Source organism: Elephas maximus, chromosome 9 (assembly GCF_024166365.1).
Source record: "Elephas maximus indicus isolate mEleMax1 chromosome 9, mEleMax1 primary haplotype, whole genome shotgun sequence".
NCBI classification, from domain to species: Eukaryota; Metazoa; Chordata; class Mammalia; order Proboscidea; family Elephantidae; genus Elephas; species Elephas maximus.
In genome coordinates, this window is record NC_064827.1 from 88,172,559 (window position 1) to 88,196,568 (window position 24,010).

Below are 24,010 nucleotides of genomic sequence, written 5' to 3' on the forward strand. Positions count from 1 at the left end.
TTAGCAGGCATAGCACTTAACCACTACACCACCAGGGTTTCCAATAAAAACAATAGCTAACATTTATCGACTGTTTCTAATGTGCCGGGCATTACCTCACTGAATTTTTAACTTACCCTCCAAGATAGCTCTTCTTCTTCTAAATGTTTTACAGGTGATGAGACTGAGACTTAGGAAGGTTAGTTAGTTTCCTCAAGGCCTCAGAGGAAATTAATGACAAAAGCTAAAATTAACCTACATAGTCTCATTACTAGGAGACCTGGTGGTGCGGTGGTTAAAGCGACTGGCTACTAACAGAAAGGGCAGCAGTTTCAATCCACCAGCCGCCCCTCAGGAGAAAGATGTGGCACTCTGCTTCCATTAAGATTTGCAGCCTTGGAAACGCTATGGGGCTCTTCTGCTCTGTCCTATAGGGTCGCTATGAGTTGGAATCCACTGGACTGCAAGAGATTTAGTTTAGCCCGATTACAGAGTTTGTCTCCTTGGCCACATCACCTCCCAGAGATGTAACTAGCATCAACACCCACTCTCCACATTCCTGTCTTAGGCTATCTACAACCTACAGCCTCTTTGTATGCCTCTTGCTTATTTTTCCCCTTTAACTGTTAACAATTCCCTTAGGTTGACTGATCAAAGCTGGCTCGACATTTTAACTGAATGTCGTAAGTGTAGAGATGTTAGGTGGGGAGTATGATGCTTAACAGAAATCTTGTGTGAACGCAGTGATTCCATCCTGACTAGCACCAGGAACTGGGATTGGACCGTGTCCCCAGTGGCTGGCTGCCATTTTTGGCATTCCCCTTCCTCCATAGGGGAAACCCTGGTGGTATAGTGGTTAAGAGTTTGGCTGCTAACCTAAAGGTCGGCAGTTCGAATCCACCAGGCACTCCTTGGAAGCCCTATGGGACAGTTCTACTCTGTTATATAGGGTTGCTATGAGTTGGAATCGATTCGATGGCAATGGGTTTGGTTTTCCTCTATAGCAGTGTTTTCCTCCTATGGTATGAGAGATATTTCTACTGATATGGGAATAAGTATTTTAAAAATTTAAAATGATATTTGAATCCTCTTCTGATGTTTTATGTCAAAGTTGGGACACTGCTTGAGAAAAAATAGAATTTCAACCATTGAGTGAGGATGCTTAGGAGGATCTAAAAGACTTCAAAACCACTCTGAAATATTATCTTACCTGAGGAAGTCTTCCGGACCTGGCAGTGGAAACCTAAAAATATCCTTCATAACCTACCTCTAATTGATGTTTGGCCAGTTATCAGAATCTGAACTCAATATTGCCTGGGGAATGAAAAGGAGCATAAGGGTAGGAAAGAGAATAGTTATGTCCAGAAATAATTGCAGAAATTTACTATTATTAATTAATCAGTTCATTCAATATTTATTGAATCTGTGCTAAGTGCCATGCATTGTGCTAGATATTAGAGATAAAACAGGGAACAAATGGACCAGCTCTTTGCCTTCGTGAAAATTACAATTTATTGATGAAACAAAGCCACCGATTAAATAATTACACAAAAACTGCAAATTTACCATGGTAACAAAGTACTACAGGATGAAATACATGATTCTCTGAGAACTTATTACTGGGGGGATTTTCCTTGGTCAAGGAGTGGGGAGGCTTCCCTAAGCTAATGATACTATAGTGATGTGTATTAGTTGGCATAAACTGAGTCAAACCATGAGGTAAGAATGACTTGAGTAGAGTGAAGACCACCCAAAGGCCCTGTGGTCTGAAGAAGTGTGGAGGGTTGAGGGCCTGAAAGAAGACCAATGGGACTGGAGTAGAGAAGATATGGGGAAGAGTGGCACAAGATGAATGTGGAGAGGAGTCCCTGGGTGGTACGAATGGTTAAGTGCTTGACTATTAGCCAAAAGTTTGGCAGTTTGAACCTACCCTGAGGCTCTGGTAGCATAGTGGTTAAACAGCTCAGCTGCTAACCAAAAGATCAGCAGTTCAAATCCATTAGCTGTTCCTTAGAAACCCTATGGGGCAGTTCTACTCTATCCTATAGGGTCGCTATGAGTAGGAACTGACTCGACCACAGTGGGTTTGGAGGTGCCTTGGAAGACAGGCCTGGCGATCAGCTTCCGATAGGTCATTGTCTTGAAAATCCTATGGAGCAGTTCTACTCTGCGCACATGGGATCATCATGAGTTAGAATCAACTCAATGGCAACTAACAACAAAAACAATAGGCAGGAGTCAGATTATGTAAAACTTTCAGACCCTCACAATGTTTACCTCTTTGCTCCAGCTGTTACAGCAAACAATGGCACATAGCTCTTACCTGATGACATCTCAACTCACCTGCACTGGTATTCTCTTCTCTGCCATCACCAGTTATTCTCTGCCTGCAAAAACCTACTCAGCCAGTCTAATGTCTGTGTAAACCTGGAAGTATAAAGGCATTAATACCTCCACGGGAAATGGGACCAGATAAATCCTTCCCCCTTCCACCCGCTGAGTGGGTAATTCTGAGGTTTATTCTAGATGACTTCTAACTGAGTCCCCAGAAGGATCAAGTCCCACATGCCCCAGCAGTAACAGCGTTTATCACACTCTCATTAAAAGGCTTTATCTGCTTCCCTCTTTCATTCTTCCCGATCACCATTCCTGTTCTTTGAGATCACTTCCCAAAATATACTACCTACTTATAAGCCCTTGTCACAGGCACTACTTTTGGTGGGAGCCAAAATTAAGACATTGGTTATTTTTTAATTTTTCAATTTAATAACTTTTATGTTTTTACTATGTTTATCTTACTGTTAATATCTAATTATGGCAGATGGTATATACACTTTCCATTTACAATAGTTATAGTTATCTTTTAAAAATGCGGTATATTCAAGTTTATGAAATATTAGATAAAGAGTATTTCAGATAGTATTTGGACATGGCAAGAATCATGAAAATAGTATACGACTATCTGGAGGTTAGAGCCCTGGTGGTATAGTGGTTAAGAGCTCACCTGCCAACTAAAAGGTCAGGGGTTTGAATCCACCAGCCGCTCCTTGGAAACCCTATGGGGCAGTTCTACTCTGTCCTATAGGGTTGCCAAGAGTCGGGATGGGCTCAATGGCAACAGGTTTAGTTTTTTTTTTTTTTAATCTGGAGGTTAGGATCACTATTCTGAAGTATGAGGCTGGAAATTAACCTATGGGCTCCTAGTCAAGTGGTCTTCTTTCTCAAAAGATAATTCTTTCTCACTAGTTATTTTAAGGCAGGCAGAGGGGACTATCTAGGTAGCTAGACACAAAAATCAAAAGAATTCTCATGTTACAGAAGAAAAAAACCCAAAAACCCAGAGCCGTTGAGCCGATTCCAACTCATAACAACCCTATAGGACAGAGTAGAACTGCCCGATAGAGTTTCCAAGGAGCGCCTGGTGGATTTGAACTGCTGACCTCTTGGTTAGCAGCCTTAGCACTTACCCACTATGCCACCTGGTTTCCTATTATAGAACAGCACTAGTAGTTCTGGAAAAATGTGTTTTGTTAGATGTTCAGTGTCTTAAGTCTTAGGACATGAATTATTAAAAAGGGACAGAAAGGGAAGAGGGAAGAGAACGATCTATTTTTCTATCTATCGTCTGTTGTCATACAAGTTCCTTGAGGAATAGTGGCTGCCTCTCTAACCCACAGCACACACCTGGATGCACAAAAGTAAAGTAATTTCTAATTTTCTAGACATTTTGTATGCATATACACATACATATTATGCATATATATGTGTATATAACATACATGCATAAGTTTTTAACAAATGAGTTCATACCATATATGAATTTAAAAAACATTTTTTCTATCAGAGCATAATATTTGAGCACTTTTAAAATAGTCTTATTAAGATATACTTCATATGCCGTACAACTCACCCATCTGAAGTGTACAATTCAGTGGTTTTTAGTGTGTTCAGGTAGTAGGGCATCTATTGCTGCAATGGCACTGTCTTTTTTTTTAAGAGCTTACAATATTCCCTTGTGTGGACACCCCGTTTTTATTTAATTAATCTTTTCTTGAGCACATTTGAAGTGTTCCCGATTTTTACCTGGAAGAAGCAGTGATTTCATAGTTGTACATATAGATTTATGCACTTGTATGAGTATCTCTGTAGGAAAAGTTTCTGCAAGTGGATATCCTTGATTAAATCCCACGGGCTTTAAAAGCTAATGGGGATGGATAAATTTCCCTCCAAGAGATGTGCCAGTTTAATTTCCCCAATCAGCTATGACAGGACTTACTTCCCCACACTCTCACTAACGTAGATAAGCATGGATTTTTATGTATTTATCATTGTGTGAGGCAAACACTCATTGTTATCATTACCATCTTTACTACGTGTGAGTTTAATTTTTTCAGTCTTTTTCTTTACTGTATATTTTTTTCTTTGAATTTTTTATTCATGCCATTTTTTCCCCGATATTGGACTGCATATGTTTTTATGCTGATGTGTGAAATTTTTTTCTGTGTTTAGAACATCAATCCTCTGTCAAATATGTTGCCAATGTTTTTTTGTTTTTGCTTTTTCCTCCAAGTTTGTCTTTTAACTTTGTAAAAGGTGCCCTTTGCCAGATAAAACCTTTAAACTTTTGTGTGGTCAATATTTTCCTATCTGTTTTTGGTTCATGTGTCAAGGTTGCAAAAATTTCTTAGTAAGAATAAGACTTTTCATAAAAGTGATTTTGGAATTGGAAATAATTTTTTTTTTGACTGATAAAATAGCAAAACACTTTGCCTGTATTAGATACGTCTTAGTAGTTTCTTTACCCTTGATTGCAGTCTTCGAATGTAATTTTTTTAGTCACATGACACACTTGGTGCTAATACTAAGACCGTTTGAAGAGGGAAATGCACATTTGTTTTAACAAAAGTAATATCTCAACAGGAATTCGTGCGGCTGACCATTTCTGATGTTCTGACCACCTACGTCACAATCCTCATTGGGGACTTTCTCAGGGCATGTTTTGTCAGGTTTTGCAATTATTGCTGGTGCTGGGATTTGGAATATGGATACGTAAGTATGTTAATTTTACTCTTAACAAATTATTCCTTTGGGGTTCTCATTTAAACATACCAGACAAGAGGAAGATAGCTCACATTTTAGGGGATGAGATCTCTTTTTTTAGATGTCAATAAATACAAACCAATGAGTACCATTATAATGCTGTGGAGGTCAGGCTTGAGTACCGTGGCTTACAACGTTTTAGTAACATCAGCACAGGATTGCCTAGATGCTAAAGCTATGGTTCAGCTGAAACACTGAACTCAGCAAATCTTGGACCCATCGTTGGCTCCCCTCCCATAGAGCTTGTTGGCATTTTGAGAGACAGGGCAAGATAGAGTGTATCAACTCCACAGCCTATTGATTCTTTTAACCTCTACTAAATAAACTCCTGGGCAATAATTATGTATCAGTCACCAGGCAGTGTATTGGGTGATAAAAGGATTCAATAAATATGGTCCTTGCTTCATAGAACTCATTAAAGCTCAGCAGAACACAGTGGAAGACTGTGGAGAAGGCCTCGTAAGTTTGCTGATCAGAATTCTGGCAAGTCATGGGGCCAAATTCTGGGAGGGGTAAGTTCCTTTCCTGTGACAATAGCTCAGGTTTCACTGGACCCCAACTGTGCAGACTCTGATGCTAGCTGGCCCCCTGTGCTCAACCCCAGGATCCCCACAAAGTCTGAGGAAAGCAGCAGAGCAATCGTCACTGTAGTCTAACACATCTCAGGGCTTCCACCTTTCCTCTTTTGCAAGTGAAACTGGCTCTAGGCATCTTGGAGATATATCACCGAGCAGGGTGATAATACTCATTTGTTTAAAATACTTCAAGAACTTACCAAGCACTCAGAATATATTTTAAATTCCTTTCTAGGGCCCTCAATATCCTTCTTTCTTTCTCCCTAAGCTCATCTCCTATCATTTTTGCCCTTGCTTGGCAAGTCCAAAACATTGGCCTCCTTTTTTTGAAGCTCAGTCAGGATGGGCCTTGTGTTGGCACTAGCTGTTTCCTCTAGGGGTGCTGCTGTCCTAGAATTTGACTTGGCTGATTCCTTTCTGTCATCAAGGTGTCAGCTAATATGTCACCTCCTTAGAGGTCTTCTCTGACCCTTAGACACAATCTAGTTCAACACACTGCTTTATTTTCTTCATAAGATACACTATTTAATATTTCCTTTTTCAAAGTTTTAAATTTTATTATCTGTTTCCCTCTGTTACCATGTAATCTCTATGAAAGCAGAGGCCTTGACTCTTGTGCTTGTCCCATGGTAGGTGTTATGTCAGTACGTGTCGACTGATTGAATGTTGACCCTCCACATTCTAGCACTATCAAGGCAGCACTGTCTATTGATAGACTCTACCTCCCTCAGGGCTAAGCCAATGGAGTCAGTACTGGCTTAGTATTCTTGAACCAATGTTATTTTTTTTTTCTGTGCAGTGGAGAAATATCCTTTATACCTGATATCCCTCCTTGTCATGCCCTCTAATCTATGGAAGAGTCCCATATTCAGAGTTTTCAAGATGCCAGACTAGATCCCCTGCTTGGCTACCTGACTTCGAGGTCATTCCATTTATGAGGTCACCTCTCTTATGCTCACTGAAAGTGCCTCCTCAGGCGAGCCAAAGGCAGTTAGGTAATGCTCTTTGGTGAGCGACAGTGAGGTAATGTTATAGATCCAGGATGCTGTTGCGTTGCTTCCCCTTCCTTGCTATGAGGTATTCAGCTGGCTTAGTTTCATTTCTATTTTTCTTCCCTGATTCAGCTTTTCTGAGGCAGACATAAAAACTGCCATTTCTTTCTTAGACCATTGGCTGGCTTTTGCTTCCCTTTTATCCCTTGCTGTTTTCTTCTTAAGCGGCAGAAAATTTGCTGCAAATATGAAGTCAATATAACATGACCTGGGTGCATAAAAGCTGTAATTAAATGACTGTAATTTATTATTTATTGAGTGCTGACAGCGCTCCTGAGTTAGTACATAGTATAGAAGACAAGAAAAAACAAGCTCTTGCTTTAGATCATAGAGAAAGAATTTTCTTCCATATTAGCTTTGGAAGACTCTTGGGAGAGTAGATCCTCATCACAAGGCATTTTAAAATATTAAGATTAGAGGATGGATCTTTGACGTGGAGCCTGTTATTACTGGCCCATCAAAAGGGAAAGCTTACACAGTTGAGTATCTAACAGGTGCAAAACCGTTATGAACAAAACTCTGTGCTAGGTAATAAAGGGATATTGAGATGTAGAAGATGTAGTTCTAAGGAGAGGTTGCAAATCTGGACCTGCAGTCTAGATTCAGCTTACAGATATATATATGTATTTATATAGCAAAAACAAACAAACAAAAAACAAACCCATTGCTGTTGAGTCAATTCCAACTCATAGCAACCCTGTAGGATGTAGTAGAACTGCTCCATAGAGTTTCCAAGGTGTGGCTGGTGGATTCGAACTGTCGACCTTTTTGGTTAGCAGCCGAACTCTTTAAGGCCCAATACGTATGTAACGCCTGTTCAGGCAATGTTAGACCACGTATGTCTGTGGTCCCATAAGGTTATAAGAGAGTTTAGAAATATCGATCAGAGGATGGGATGTAGTAGACATAATCAGACGTAGTGAACACAACAGCTTCCTGTGCACAACTTGTGTAGCTCATGTCTCTTGTATACAAAGCAATTGTGCTGCCAGGTGTGTAATGATACAGTACATACGTAAACTATAATACATATGCCTTGAGAATCATAATAAATGCCCATGTTACTGGCTTGGTACCGTACTTTATATCACTGTTTTAATGTGAACTTTCTCAACTTACAAATAAAATTTTACTGTATAACAGTGTATGCTTCGACTCCTAGGCAGCAGCACCCAATCTCACGTATCATGCATCTCTTGACTGTTACAGCGTTTTAACCCACTTAATCTGTACATTACCTTGCCAGATACATTAGCCAAAATATAGTACTGCATGTGTACAGTATCTTGGCTATTTAGTCAACACAGGTACACTACACGATCCCATATAGCTTCGTTATGTAAATAATATGGTGTTTGCCCAACGTCCAAATCACATAACGTCCTATTTCACAGAAATAGTACCGTGGGTGTTAAGTGAGGCATGACCGTGTATATATATATATGTGTGTGTGTTTGGTCCACTCAGTGATTTTGTGTTTTGGTTTTTAAATGAGCTACTATTTAAAAACTGGATACTTTTATATTAAGAAGATATGAATTTCTTGTTTCTTTTTATATACTTGAAGGTTTGGCAACATTAGACCCATATTCTCATGAAGGAGAAATTTGCTAGAGCTAAGAAACCACTGCCCTTTTCAGATGGGATATTCTGAACTTTAGAAAAAAGAGAGAGAGACTCTCTTAGGTACTTTTGTAGAAATACAAAGATGTCATGGAGGAGGAGGCATTTGAGCCAAGCCTTGAAGGATGGTCAAAATTTCAAAAGATTGAGATGGAGGAAAGTGTTTTGGTGGAGAGACTGCTGTAAAACAGAGCCTGGGAGCTGGCAAGTGTGCACAGTGCAAGCACAGATGCAGAGACCTGAGATGGGACTTTTTTAGAGAAGAGGCTGATGAGAACTTAGTTTTTTCTTTCTGCACTTAACTAATTTACAATGTGAATTTTGAAAGTGTTTGTCGTGAGGCAAAGGGTAATCTGAGGTGGGCAGTGGTAGGTATGTTTAAGAATCCTCACAGGCATGAGAGAGACAAATGTGGCCATTCCACCACCAAAAAAAATCACATTGCTTCTTTTTTTTAATATTAAAAATAATACCAGTTCCTTGTAGAAAATTTAGAAACTACAAAAAGCCAAGTATAAAAATAAAAATCACAGGTAATCCCAGTACTCATGAGACTACTTATTTGGATTATTTGAACCATATGGTTACACATCTATATGTATATGTAAATATACTACATGAATATATGAGTATACCCATACGCATATGTATATATGTAGATATGTGTACATATATGTGAATATAGGAATATATGTGTATGTATACACCCATATATGTGTATGTAGATATATATACTTATTGGCTAGTTTTCTGCTTTTTTCATCTAAAAGTGATCATTTCCCGTGTAATTATCTATTTCTTTTATAACATACTTTTTCATAGCTGTACGATATTGTACATACGCAGATATTATAATTAAATTAATTAACTTTTCATTTATTGTCAGTTAAACTTTTTCTAATTTTTGCCATTATAATAAATGTTGTGATATTTATTTATATCCAGGTAGAAAATATCCTTGTAGATAAATTATAGTGATCTGCACAAATTTGTTTTATGATAAATTTCTCTAAGTGGAATTACCATTCACTTTTTCACAACAACCTCAGTAAAAACTAAACTTTGCAGACTTTGGCATTAGATTTAGAGATCCCTACAACTTTAAAGTTGGATGGAATTTTTTTCAGAATCATTCATAATGATTTATTTTACCTATAAAAAATTGAGAGTCAATGAATTGGAATTTGGAATTGCCTAAGTTTACTTATCAAAGAGCCCTGGTGATGCAATAGTCAAGTGCTAACTGAAAGGTTAGCAGTTTGAACCTACCAGCCACTCTATGGGAGAAAAATGTTATCTGCTCCCTTAAAGATTACGGCCTGGGAAACCCTATGGGGCAGTTCTACTCTGTCCTGTAGGGTCTGTGTGAGTCAGAATAGACTTGACGGCAAACAACAACAACATGGTTTAGATAGCCAGGGAATAAATAAGGACAAAATCTGGACAAAATATATTATGTTAAATACATTTATTATATATTGGTTGCATCTGGGTAAATCAGGTTAAAAGTGACCCTGATTTACCCAGTCATAAATTTCTGACCAAAGTATTATCACAACGAACCTATGAAGATGAACTGAGGTGGGAAAATTACTGGCTAGGAGCAGATTGTTCAACCATGTAATGTAAGCTCATGTTTCCCAAAGCTTCTCTCAGCACAGGAGAAAGTTTCAATGTTTCTAAAGAATCCACTGACTCACAGTGAGTAGAATGGTTTCCTTCTAAGAGATATTTTAACTGCCGTGATTCAGCACAAGGCAAGGCCTCCTGGGAACTCTGGTTTTTCTGCAACAGTTCAAAACTCTTTGTTGTTGATACCATCCTTGCCATTTACCAATAAAGTGGGTAAAGAATATTCAAGAAGAAGTAAAATTGAATGCATTGCATGAAGGTAAGAGAGTGTTCAATTAAACGAAAATCTTTGCATCTTAATTTAAGTTGTATTTTTAAGGTGGCCATTTTTAAATTTATGTAAATGGAAAATAAGAGAGATTTCCTTGAGATCTAATGAAGGGGGTTCAAGCTTATCCAAAAATAAGAGGCATATGATTATCAGAGTAGATTTACAATCATATTATATTATATTACATTCCCAAGTAGTGCTTTACACTCAACAAAATACATATTATTGTCATACCAGCAATGCTATACAGTAAAGTGACGGTGCCAAACCCAAGCCAAACCCACTGCCGTGGAGTCAATTCTGACCCTTAGCAACCCCATAGGATAGAGAATTGTCCCATAGGGTTTAAAAAAATAAAAATAAAACCAAACCCTTTGCCGTCGAGTCGATTCCGACTTTTATAGGACAGAGTGGAACTGCCCCATAGAGTTTCCAAGGAGCGCCTGGTAGATTTGAACTGTCAACATTTTGGTTAGCAGCCGTGGCATTTAACCACTGTGCCACCAGGGTTTCCATAGCGTTTCCAAGCCTATAAATCTGTATGAAAGCCGACAGCTTCATATTTTTTCTGTGGAGCCACTGGTGGGTTTGAACTGCCAAGCTCTTGATTAACAGCTGAGTACTTTAACCACCGTGCTACAAGCGCTCCAAACCGAGGCTTACAGGATGCTAAATAACTTGCTTAATGATACATCGTTGGTCAATGGTAGAGCTAGGACCCAAACCCATGTCTGTCTGGCTGTAAAACCATCAACCGTTATGTCAACTCTTCACATTTAATGCTCAGCCCTAGAAATTTCCGGGTCTACGTCAAAACATGACCAATTCATGAGCCAGCCTGTGGCTTCTGCAACTCAAGGCGCTCCCAGGCATCGACAGTTTATTGCAGTAGAACGGGGATAGCAGGAGGGACTGGGATATACAGTCAGAAAATAAACTGACAGTTTCTAGCCAGAAATGTGGAGATACCATGTAGCAGTCCAGGGAGATGGCGTGAGAAAGAGACATAGGAAGTCATGGGTATCCAATGAGGGGATAAGAACATGGGACAGGAACAGCACAAGCTGTATTTGAAGTTTCATTTGAGTCTGTGGAGGGAGTCTGCAGTTGGGGGGTTCTTAACGTCAACTAGCATTGAAGTGCAAAACCCCAAAGTGCCGAATTATCCAAGTATACAAAACTAGGATTTGTTCTAGAGAGATGGTTCTGAACTTTGAGCTCGCATCAGGATCTCCTAGAGGGCCTGTGAAAACTCAGGGTTGATTCAGTTCATTTGGGCTGGATCCCCAGAATTTCCTTTACTAACAAGTTCCCAGGTATTGCTGCTGTTTTTGTCTTGGGTCCACACTTGAGAACCTCTGCCCTAGTGCCACAGGCCAGGCCGGCCTGCAGCTATACATAGAGTGATTCCAGATGTGGGAAATGGGATTTGTGTGAAGATCAGGCAGGTCACAGCAATGACAAAATTCTGAGATCCTAAATTGCTTTTCACAATATCTATAGGTTGGCAATATGCCCCAAATAACGAAATTTACAGAACGAGAATTTTCCCAGGCTTTTTACTCCAATGAGCACCATATGTCCTCCCTCTGGGTAGATGACTGACTTTAGCCCACCACAAACAAAGGTCCAAAAATAAAAGAAGATCCTTTCCAACCCCTTGGCTATTATGAACCTTAGCCCAAATTCAATGGGCTCCTTTGTTGCTTACCCCTAGGTATCCTATGAGGCACGTGTGCCCTTTGCTCATTGCACTTATCCCATTAGAACCACTTCATTATCTCAGGTTTCAAGAAAGTATGTTCTTTTGGTTGTTTATATTTTAAAAGCAATTTAACAAATGTATTCCAAATTCATTTACACTTACATCGCTGAAGTATTTCTTTAAAAATTACTACAGGTAATCTAACCTCCCATGCTTAAGTTCCCCTCTAAAAGAATGAGCATTGAATTTTATTCTCTTTGTCTCTTTATGTACATGTGTTTGTGTGTACATACAACTGTTTTTGCATTTTATTTGTTTGATTTTTAGAGTGAGAGCTTGAGTTTAATGCATACAGTATTAAATCCCTATTCCAAAGGGTTTCCAGAGAAACCATTGTCTCATTTTCAACTAATTAAAGATTTTAGATTAGAAAGAGATCTTAAAAGTTATCTGGTTCAGGGCTCAGCACGCTTTTTCTATAAAGGGCCAGGTAGTAAATATTTTAACCTTTGTAGGCTAAACGGTCTCTGTTGCAACTTTTCAACTCTGCTGTTTTAATGCAAAGGCTGCCGTAGGCAATACATAAATGATTGAATATAACTATGTTCCAATAAAACTTTATTTATAAAAACAGTATCAGACCAGATTTGGCCTCTGGAATATAGGGTGCTGACCCCTGAACTAGTTCATTTCATTAATTTATCCATGAGGAAACCAAAACTAAAGAAATGAAGTGACTGGCCAGGGAACGTCAGGGCAAAGTCTAGTAGTCAGGTCTGAATCCCAGCCAAGTGCCTGTACCACTAAGCCACATGGCACTGTAGGGCAGCCCTCTGTGCTTTCTCTGCATTGGGTCAATTTACACATCAGAGGTTTTATTCCTTTAGCTGCCACTGCTTCAAACGCGGTGTGAGGCCAGAGGTTCCCAGGGTGTCCTTTATGCTTTTCTAGTCACCTAGGTATTTTATTTTTTTAGTTTTAAAAATACCTCATCTCTGATGAGCTTTATGTGCTTGTGAGAGTAAAGGAGCTATATACCTAGAAGTCTGAGTTTTTTCATTTTCAGTACTTCTGGGCTAAATCATGACGCCGTTTCAAGGAGGCCAAGGTTGAAGATCTGATTCTTGAACTGGCACTGAGAAAGCTCTTCCAAGGCCACAGATGGCTCAGGCCACCCGACTGAGCATTTTTCAGGTGTGTTCTGTGATCACACTCGGCTCCAGGAGAAAATGTAGATGAACCGCAGCAACGCGCTCCCGGGGAAGGAGAAAATCTCAGCGTTAATGCTCTCGAGATTAAAAACAATTCCTTTGTCTCCATGAAGGACGCATTTTTACCCCATTGCCGATTTTAGAACAAACGCTGTCACCCACGCCTTTTTGCATCTGGCAGACAACATGCTGCGAGATAATCCGCAAACTAGTGAAATGCTTTTTATACTGTTAAATTTCTCTAGGTCGTTTTTGTCCTGCTTCATAAACAGGACTATCGATTATTTTACTATGTATCATCTTTTCGTTTTATCATGTGATTTAAACATTCTTTTTATGCTATGCCTCCTGCTTCCTTCCTGAGTCTGTTATGGGCCAGATTACCCATGTTCTTCCACTGCAGGGGAGGGTACTGCTGCCTCGCAGAAAGTGATCAAGTGGAGGCCTAGACTTATGAGACTCTTGGGCAAAGCATTTGAAAGTTGTGAACAGTTTTGTTAGTGCTCCAAATCAGAAACCTATCTTCTCATGAATATGTTTTTTTGATGGGTCTTATGGATTGAGTATGTATTGTAAATCCTAATTCCTATGCCTGTGATTATAATCTCATGGGGAAATTTTTGTTGTTGTTGTTGTGTTAAGAGATCATATCAGCGTGGGATGTGTTTTAAACCAATTACCTCTGAGATGTAAAAAGAGCAGATGAAGACAGAGAAATAAGCAGAGATGGGGGAAGATACAAGCCACGCGATCTTTGAACTGTCAACCCTTTGGTTAGCAGCCGTAGCACTTAACCACGACACCACCAGGGCTTCCCCTAGGAATAGAAGTTGAAAAGAAACAAGGACCTTTCCTGAGAGTGAACACAGAGAGAGCCTTCTCCTAGAGCCAGCACCCTGAATTCCAACTTCTAGCCTCCTAAACTGTGAGAAAATAAATTTCTGTTTATTAAAGCCACTGCCTTGTGGTATTTCTGTTATAGTAGCACTAGATAGCAAGGACAGGGGGGATTCTTGGATTGGAAAGAACAGCGATTCTTGGGTCATTGTGTGTGTGTGTGTGTGTGTGTGTGTGTAGATGTGTGGTGGGAGAAGGAGTCGTCATAAGGATATCCATTGTCTGAAGCTAAACCTGGAGATGTCAGGATCTGGGGCAGTGCTAGTGACCTGCCACTCTTTTGGTCTCTCTTACATGGTCTTGTTGGTCTTTACTTCATGTTTGCTGCTCTCTTATGCTCTTGTTGCCAGTTAGTCAGTTTCCTCTGAATTCTTTCCCAAATTAAATAGGAGTCAGTTTTATTGCCTTTGCTAATTAGCATTGACCCCATCGATAGATGTTTTTCTGCTAGAGTGCCTATGTTTCACCAGGAAGCCTTTGAATGGACCACCCTAGGACAGATGACCACCTTGGCTTCTATTGGTTATTTGTGTCCCCTCTGAACAAATAGAAGCCCTGGTAGCACAGTGGTTAAGAGCTTGGCTGCTAACCAAAAGGTCAGCAGTTCAAATCCACCAGCCGCTCCTTGGAAACCCTATGAGGCAGGTCTACTTTGTTCTATACGGTTTTACTACGTGTCGGAATTGACTCAACAGCAATGGGTTTTTGATCTGCACAAATAACAGCCTGGTGCTACTGCCTTGAGCAGGCTAGTGTTATCTAGGAGACAGACACTGGACAAAGAGCTGAATAATTTCTAAAATGTTGTTATATTTCTTTCTCTATTTTATTGTAGAAGTAATTCATATTCTTGTTGAAAAATTTTTAAACATGCAAACCTTAAAGAAGAAAATAAAAACCATAATATTATCACCCACATGTAACAACTATTAATATTTTGCTGATTATTTTCCAATCTTTTCCCTATAGGTTCATATAGTTAATAAAGATAATGAACATACAATTTTATATATTTCTTGTTTAACGTTAGAGGATAATTTTCTCTCACATCGGTAAATATTCTTCCAAAATGAGAGTAATTAGCTGCAATAGACACTGCAGGGTAGCTACACTGTCTTTACTTAACCAGTGTTGGACATTTAGATGGTTCACTTTTGCTTATTAATATTTATCAGGATTTCAGGTTACTTCATTAAGACAAATTCCTGGAAGTAGACTTACAGGGTCAGAGAGAATGAAATTTTCAAATCTTTTCATTACTTTTCTAGAAGTTTGTTTCAATGTTTACTTTTCCCAGCGGCGTATGAGAGAGCCTGTCCGGGCACACGTTCACAGCATTGAATGACAGTATTTTTAAATGAGACTGACTGTGTTAAAAATGGTGCTTCTTTGTTATTTCATTTATTTCTAATGATTTATTACCGGGTGTATTGATTATTCTGCTAATGTTGCTGTAATAAAGTAGTTGAGAGCCTAGCCAAGTCTGCAGAAACACTTGCCTTTCAGTTTTCATGGTTTGAGATGCTAATCCAGTGAATGTCTGTGTCTCCTTTAGCCTTCATACACGGAATTTGACATCAGTGGCAATGTCCTCGCTCTGATCTTCAACCAAGGCATGATCTGGTAGGCCAGCAATGGGACAGTTTGTCACATATGGAAGAGTCTCTAAGGTCACTTATTGCAGAAAGCACTGTAGCCTGGTGTCAGAGGAGACCACAATTTGTGTCTAATTCATTTGTCTTTGCAAAGTGGTTGATAATGAATAGTTTACTTTTTTTTTTCATATCTTAAACCTAAGAAAGGAAACCCTGGTGGCATAGTGGTTAAGAGCTACGGCTGCTAACCAAAAGGTAAGCAGTTCAAATCCACCAGGTGCTCCTTGGAAACCGTGTGGGGCTGTTCTACTCTGTCCTATAGGGTCTCTATGAGTCAGAATCGACTCGATGGCAATAGATTTGGCTTTTTGGTTTGGTTTAAACCTAAGAAGCCTTGGTAGTGCAGTGGTTAAGTGCCGGACTGCTAAACCAAAAGGTCAGTGGTTGAAACTCACCAGCTGCTCCGTGGGAGAAAGATGTAGCAGTCTGCTTCTATAAAGATTTGTAGCCTTGGAAATCCTATGGTGCATGTCCACTCTGGCCTATAGTGTCACTGTGAGTCGGGATTGATTTGATGGCAATGGGTTTATCTTAAACCTTGGTTCTCAAAGACAGCCATGCCTGTTTCACAGAGTACTCTTTTGTCAAATATAGTCATCTCTTTTCTGGCTGGTAGATTTCTCTGGGTGGTATAAGCAGTTAATGTTCTCAGCTGCTAACTGAAACGCTGGAGGGTGTAGGCCACCCAGAAGCCCCTCAGAAGAAAGGCCTGGCAATCTACTTTTGAAAAATCAACCATTGAAAATCCTGTGGAGAACAGTTCTACCCTGGCACACATAGAGCCAGTACGAGTCAGGATCAACTCAATTGCAACTAGTTTACTGGTAGAGTTCTTCGAAGGCATTCATATTTCTAGATCCTGTGACACCGGGATCTAACAGCGAAACATCAGTGATCATACTACCGTGTATTAAGTATGAAATAAATAAACATAAGACCTTTCCGAGAAACTGATTTTATTGTATCATCACTACTGCATATATTTAAAATACAATGGATACTAAAACCAAAACCCATTGCTGTCAAGTCCATCTCTACTTATCGTGACCCTATACTTTAAAAAGTGTCTTACCAAATCCAGTTGTTTCTAAAGATGAAACACATATTTTAGGAAGGTCAAGTTAAAAATATGATCTTTACTTTGTAACTCATTTCATAGAATTATTTGCACATCATAGTTATTTCTTTTGATGTGCAAAGGATTGTCATAAATCCTTTGTGGAATGAGAGCATTCTCACTGTAAACCTGACAGGTTAAGAAGAACTGATACAGTAGAGACAATTTTTGAGTTTAGAAATTAAATCACAGCATGTGATTCATCTGGGGACCATGTGTTGTGGAAATCTGTCACTCTTAACTAAGAGTTACCCAATCCTCAAGTAGTGACAACCGAGTTGCTTTATCCCATTGACACACGCCTAACGCAATACTGTGCTACCAACCACACCATCGTTCTACGCACAAGTACCAGTAACTAGCCTCAGTTTTTGAGCAGGCTTCATGTTACTCAAATCCTTCAACCACAGCTGGCTTGAATTTTTAAACATTTACGTGTAGACAGGGGCCTTTCTGCAAATGTTAAAATCGTCTTGCTTCATTCATGTAAAGACTGCTATCAAAGGCCCCATAGTCCTGCCATGGGACCTGTCTAATTCCTGTGTCTCACTAGGTGAATCAATGTGAAGAAAAGACAGTATAAACATTATTTTTTGCATTGCCAGGTATATCTAAAAATGTCATTCCTGCCCCCTCACTTCCTAGATTTTGTAAGTTATGGCATACATGTCCAGAGGAGCAGTAAGGAGCGAAAGACATCTTTGTTCTCCAGGCAGGAAGGAAAATCAAGGTGGCCCATGGTGTGACTACTGACAGAGATAGTAAAGGGAGCAGCCTCAGCTGGTTCTGGAACTTTCCTTTCTTGGAGGGGATTCTGCTGTCATGGCATAAAATGGCTAACACTGCTATTGGAGTAATGAGAAACCACTGCCTTATATTTCAGTTTTAAAATGCCCGGGATATTATAAAAAGCGCCATAAATCCCTCAGGCCTGGTGGGGGCCATTTGGGCAGACATCTGCTGCCTGTCTATTGTGTTCTTTCAGAGTTAAGACAACAGATCAGCCTAGAAATCCATCTTTATTGTCAGAAAAACCATTGTGATGGCTGTCCTGGTTGGTTTTACTTGTAATTTTGAAACTATTTAGTCCACTATTGTTCATATTGTAATTCTTAAAATCTAAAATTCATATCCAGCTCTCTCATGGGCAAACCTGTTATCAAAATCTGTCACCCATTGTTCTATAACTTTCTATGCATTTATTCTTTAGACAATGGTCAAGCCTTACTTCTGGTTAGTTTGAAGAGAACTTTAAAAAGTGATTGTGTTTTTTTTGAGTATGCACAGATATTCACATACTTTCTGGAGTCTCAGAAGCAAAACAAACAAACAAAAAACCCTATTATTCACTCTCAGGTCAACCCTCTGCACAAATAGTCTTTTCCTAATTCCTGGGGGGGCGGTGGTGAAGGAGTGAGGGTGTGGTATGGTAAGGAAGGTGTGGCAACAGTGTGTAATATAAGTTTAGAAGGCTTGCCCCGCCCATGGGTGCTCACACGTGGCTATTTCACTAATTCATGAGGCATGAGGATCTGATGTCCGAGCTTGGTTATCTTCTACAGAAACAATCAAAAAGGTATAGAGATTTTGCATCAGTTCAGTTGGTTTGTGACTAAAGCTGTCCATTTAGTATTTTTGGAGTTGCTAAGGAATGAAGGGGTTCTTTATGCTGATGTTATTATAGGCAACCTTTTATGGGTAAAATCCATTTCGTTATGACGATTTGGCTGAACTTATCGGTAAACCTTTGCATTGTACACTACTTTTTAAAATAGACACCATAGCCTTTGGTAAGAATATTTTTAAAGAATGAAATCTCTGACGTATCTGAGTGGAAAGAGGCATCGGAACACACACAGTGAGGGACAAGATGAATTTGGACATCACTCTTGACACTGCCTCATTGGGTATCCTCCACCCAGGCCTGTAACTTTCTCAGTGGATGAAATATGAAGTGTTTACCTACCACCTACCATGTCACTGGTGTAGTAAGGAGAGTTAAATAAAAGAAATCTTCATTGGCTTTGGTCTTCTTAGAAGAAAAGCATTTTAGAAAGTGCAGGATTTATAATGATCTTTGAGAAATGATGAGACCAAGACTGAGAAGGGACTTAGTGAGCCAAGCTGATGAGTGAGTCACAAGCACAGATAGGATGAGTATTAAGGCTCTGATATCACTGTGCCAGGGTCCATTTTCCTAAGCTGTAGTTCTTGAGTCATTTGTTCAAAAAGTCTAAGTGACATTTATTTTGAAATTTATTAATCTATAGATAACATATACCTATAATGTGTGTACATATATATGCACACATGCTAACAATACACATATATGTATAGGTACAAATATACGTGGTTTTAAACAAGTCTAGGTTTTGAATTATATGTAAAATTATGTCTTAGGGTGGAATAGATTGTGCTGCAATGAAATACAACCCCAAAACCTTAGTGGCCTACCAAAAAGAAAGAAAAGAAAAAGGTTCATTTCTTGTTTATGCTACATGTCCAATGTGAGTTGGTGGGGAGCTCCGCTCTTATAAATACCCTCACTTTGGAGACCCAGACTAAAAGAATAGGACCCACCTGGAACGTTAACGGTCAGAATAACAGGGGGAGAAAAGAACAAAACAACATGGGGGGCTCTTACTGTGTCCACCCAGCAGTGAGACACCTCATCTCTATTCACATTTTACTGGCCAAAACGAGTCACATGCCCAAGCCTGATTTTTAGAAGAAGGTAGGAATATCACCATCCTGTAAGTGTATTATGTCACAGCTATGGTATCTGATACCAGCTGGTAGTACTTTGTAATTCTGACCCCTTAGCTAGGACCATCGCTTACCCACTTTTTTGGAGTTCCCAGTTCTCTCCTGCTCTCCTATAAGAAAGATAATCTGTGTTATTCCAAAGTCTGCTTCTCCAGTTGGTCTTAATAGTTTGACTTTCTGCAATGTCTCTGGTCAATTCAATATAGGAGCAATATCATCCAGATCTGCCACCTGGAATCCTGTTAACAAATTAACCCAAATTGTGGCAAGATTCCATTTTTCAGTGGAATGAGATAACCTTGGGTTGACATAAATTCAGTTATAGCAGAAAATAATGTCTTCATCTAATGTAATCCCACCCCTCTTGGAAGATATCAAATTTGCATTGGATTGGTTTAAACAACTACTCTACATATTCAGGAAGTATAAAATGCTAAGCATAACTAAAAGTGTTGAGGGCTTTATTACAGTTAGGACTGTTTATTCTAAAATAAGTGCACATGTGTCCTCCTTTAGGTTTTGGACTAATAAATTGCTATTTATATTGTGTTATGGTGCTAAAAGACTTTCTCATCAAAGAAAATTGAAGTTTATTTTGTTGAAATGATCAACTAAACCATCAAGTGAAAGTGACTTCTAACTGGGTCCTGGTTAAAAGCACTATTTTAAAACCGTTTTTAAAAAGTCAGATGGACAAAGCAGGGTATTCCTAGGACAATCTAAATTAAAAAAGTAAGCAGATAAACAAAATTAAATGGTTGCATGGAATTTTCAATCTCAAAATACATGAAGCTAGCTATAAATTATCAACAAAGCATATTATCATACCTGTTGCCATTAAGTCAGTTCTGACACATAGTGACCCAATAGGACAGAGCACAACTGCCCCATAGAGTTTCCAAAGTGTAGGTGATGGATTCAAATTGCCGATCCTTTGGTTAGCAGCCAAGCTCTTAACCACTGTACCACCAGGGCTGCATATTGTCATGCTGGACACAAATACATGTTGTCTAACTGGAGACAAATACATCATTTGAAATAGCTCTAAAACACCATAAACCAAACCAAACCAAAGCCATTGCCATCAAATCCATTCTAACTCATAGTAACCCTGTAACCCAGAAAAAACCAGTGCCATCAAGTCGATTCCAACTCATAGCGACTCTACAGGACAGAGTAGAACTTCCCCATAGCAGCTACAAATAAAAAAATGGTCAGCATCAGAAGAAAAATTTCTTTTAATTTTTTCTTTAGTAAAAAATTATTAGCCCTGATGAAAATAATTAACCCAAATGTACAGCTTATTTGAATAGAACTAATGGTTTTAACAGTCAATTACTTAAAAAGTTAACTTTTTAGATTTATTAATCAATGATATGGGTATTAGAAATTCAGTTTATTTTAAAATTAGAAGAGAAAAGGAAACAAATGATGTAAATATATTGTTTAACTCCTTTGTAGTTTGAATTTACTAATGATAGCAGATATATTTAGTGAACAGCATAATTTCCATGCAAGAATTATGTATATAATACCTACAATAATGGGTTAATGGTAAAATGTAGAGAGACGATAGAACTAGATCAGCTGGGCTGATTTATAAACAGGGATGAAAGTGGCAATGCATTTTCTGCCTTCAGAAAATAAGCATGATGTAAAATAAACAGACATGTGACTTTGTTATGGAGTAAAGACTCAAGATTGAGCACAGTTCTGGTTTTCTTTCTAGGATGGGCTCCTTCTATGCTCCCTGCCTCCCAGGCATCAACATTCTTCGACTCCACACATCCATGTACTTCCAGTGCTGGGCTGTGATGTGTTGCAACGTTCCTGAGGCCAGAGTCTTCAAATCTTCCAGAGGAAATACTTTCTACCTGGGCATGTTATTGCTCATCCTCTTCCTGTCCACCATGCCTGTCCTCTACATGATCGTGTCCCTGCCGCCATCTTTTGATTGTGGCCCATTCAGGTCTCTCACCTTTGAAATTCCATTTGAGCATATTTTTCTTTCAAGGGTGGAGGTGGGAGTGGTTACTCATTGTGTAAGCTGTATTTTGTTTGCAAACAATGGCATTTTTCATTCTGTAGAAATGAAATCCTTTGGGTATTCAGGCTCAGTATGTGACACAGAGATTGAGTTCTTGAGTTAGTTCCATTTACCTCCTCATTTGAGAATCATAAAAGGGAAAATAATTTTATTGCTCCAGTCCCTGCCCAAGGTAAAATACAGATGAAGAATCTGAGCTATTGCCATATCAGGCATAACTAAGAGCAAGGTTTTATTACATTAGCCTAGATATGAAAGTTTTCCTGATGCTAGGTGATTGCATCCAGGTACAATAAGCAATGGCTACCTCTCTCACATGGACCACCAAGTTAAAAAAATGATAGATTGTCCCATTGCAAATGGAATGATTATTAGATTACAATGCGTATAAAGAAGGCCATGCAATTTATAAACTAAAATGCTAGCTGCTGAAAAGAAAAATTAAGGACGTTCCTCAAATATCAGGGATACATCACTCAAGTGAGTAATGAAGAGTTAAGGGGGCTGTTTGGTCCAGGCTGACGACGTCTGTTTCTAGTCCTCCATGACAGACTTCTTTCTATGACACATATCAAGAAAGCAAAGTCACTGGAGTCTGGAGGACTGGGATGTCATTCCTTAAAGGGCCTCAGGAATCAGAAATAGATCTACCACTGTCCCCTAACAATCTCTGCACGTTGAGTCACTAGGCAGCATGCATTCGAGTTAGTTCTTTTCAATGAAGGAAACATGAACGTGAAAAGCAATGAGAATGACAAGCATGATACAGTGATGGCCACATAATTTCTCCTTCCTGCTGTCAGACCCAAGCTCTTGAAGTCAAAGGGATCTTTGCCCACAGACTAAGTACAAAGGAGGCATTTTCACTCTAATAATAGTCTGAGTATTATTGATTTTCAAAAATGAAAGAAAAGACGTGTTAATCCAGCCGAGAGGGCAAAACCAGCTGGAGTTCTGTCACACTCAGGAGCCTGATGTTGACACACACTGTATATTTCTTTCGCCCCCACCAACCCCCAAGTGGGCTGAAATAATGTAGAGAGTGACATCTGGAGGCTAAATATGAAATTGCAGTCTTGAAGGAAAGACTGATTTTAATAAATCCTTAACAAATCTCAGGGTACAAAGTTCAAGAGATAAGCCTTGCAAATACTTTAGTTAATTGCAAATTACCAGCACAACTTATATCCAGGTTAAGTTTTAGGTGCGCTTTTAGCTTTTTGGAAACCGTGGTGGCGTCATAGTTAAGAGATGCTAGCCAAAAGATTGGTGGTTCGAATCCACCAGATGTGCCTTGGCAACCTTATGGGGCAGTTTTACTCTGTCATATAGGGTCACTAGGAAACCCTGGTGGTGTGTGGTTAAGTTCTATGGCTGCTAGCCAAAAGGTCAGCACTTCAAATCCACCAGGCACTCCTTGGAAACTCTATGGGACAGTTCTACTCTGTCCTATAGGGTTGCTATGAGTTGAAATCGACTGAACTGTGGTGGGTTTGGTTTTTGGTTTTATAGGATTGCTGTGAGTCAGAATTGACTTGATGGCAGTGGGTTTGGTTTTTAGTTTTTTAACTTTTTAATTGGAAGTTGATCCTTCTCAGTAAAACATGGTAGAAGACCTTAGCTATCTAGAGCCCTGGTGGCGCAATGGTTAAGAGCTTGGCTGCTAACCAAAAAGTGGGCAGTTAGAATCCACTAGCTACTCCTTGGAAGCCCTATGGGGCTGTTCTACTGTGTCCTATAGGGTCACTATGAGTCGGACTTGAAGGCAAAGTTTTTTTTTTTTGGTTTAGCCATCTGTAAGGGAAACCACACAATGAAAAAATGGAGTTGAATGGTGGTTACACTGATACAGTCATATTTAAAATGTCGTTGAGCTAGACACATACAGTTACTGCACAATGTTAGTCTTTTGAGCCCTAACCCCATGTCTCTGTTTATACCACAGACCGTTACCCTGATTTATACTGAAAAAAATTAGTCTGTATGTACGTCATGGTATCACACTGACCAAGTGTTTCCTAAATGGGCAAACATAAGCAAAACCACCACATATATTTCACTATTTTGAGGTCAGAGAACTTTAAATATTTTCAGTAGAGTACCAGGAAGTGAGTGTCCCTTCATCCTATTTAAACAGTCTATTTTAGAACAAAAGAATGTTTGCCTTGTTTACTTGTTTGACGTAAAAATTGAAAAGGGTTTTTCTGCTCTAGGAATGAGTTCAGAAAGCATTTATTAGTAGGAGCTTCAGGGCTTACCATCTGCTGGGTCTCTAAGTTCTACGTGGTTTGCCCCACCTGCTTAGTAAATGTCTTCTGACTCTTCCTGCCTCCTGTGTGGACAACAAATTGGCAAACACGCATTTGAAAGGTTAATGGAG

At 39.3% G+C, this 24,010-nt stretch overlaps 1 protein-coding gene across 1 annotated transcript in view; it reads left to right on the forward strand.

The window, feature by feature from the left end:
• TMC1 (transmembrane channel like 1) overlaps positions 1 to 24,010 on the forward strand; it is a 143,433-nt gene that overhangs the window by 105,709 nt on the left and 13,714 nt on the right. The window contains exons 14-16 of the mRNA XM_049895003.1: positions 4,900 to 5,028; positions 15,601 to 15,668; positions 21,313 to 21,552. Coding sequence (XP_049750960.1) covers positions 4,900 to 5,028; positions 15,601 to 15,668; positions 21,313 to 21,552 — 437 coding nt within the window. The remainder of the gene's footprint in view (positions 1 to 4,899; positions 5,029 to 15,600; positions 15,669 to 21,312; positions 21,553 to 24,010) is intronic.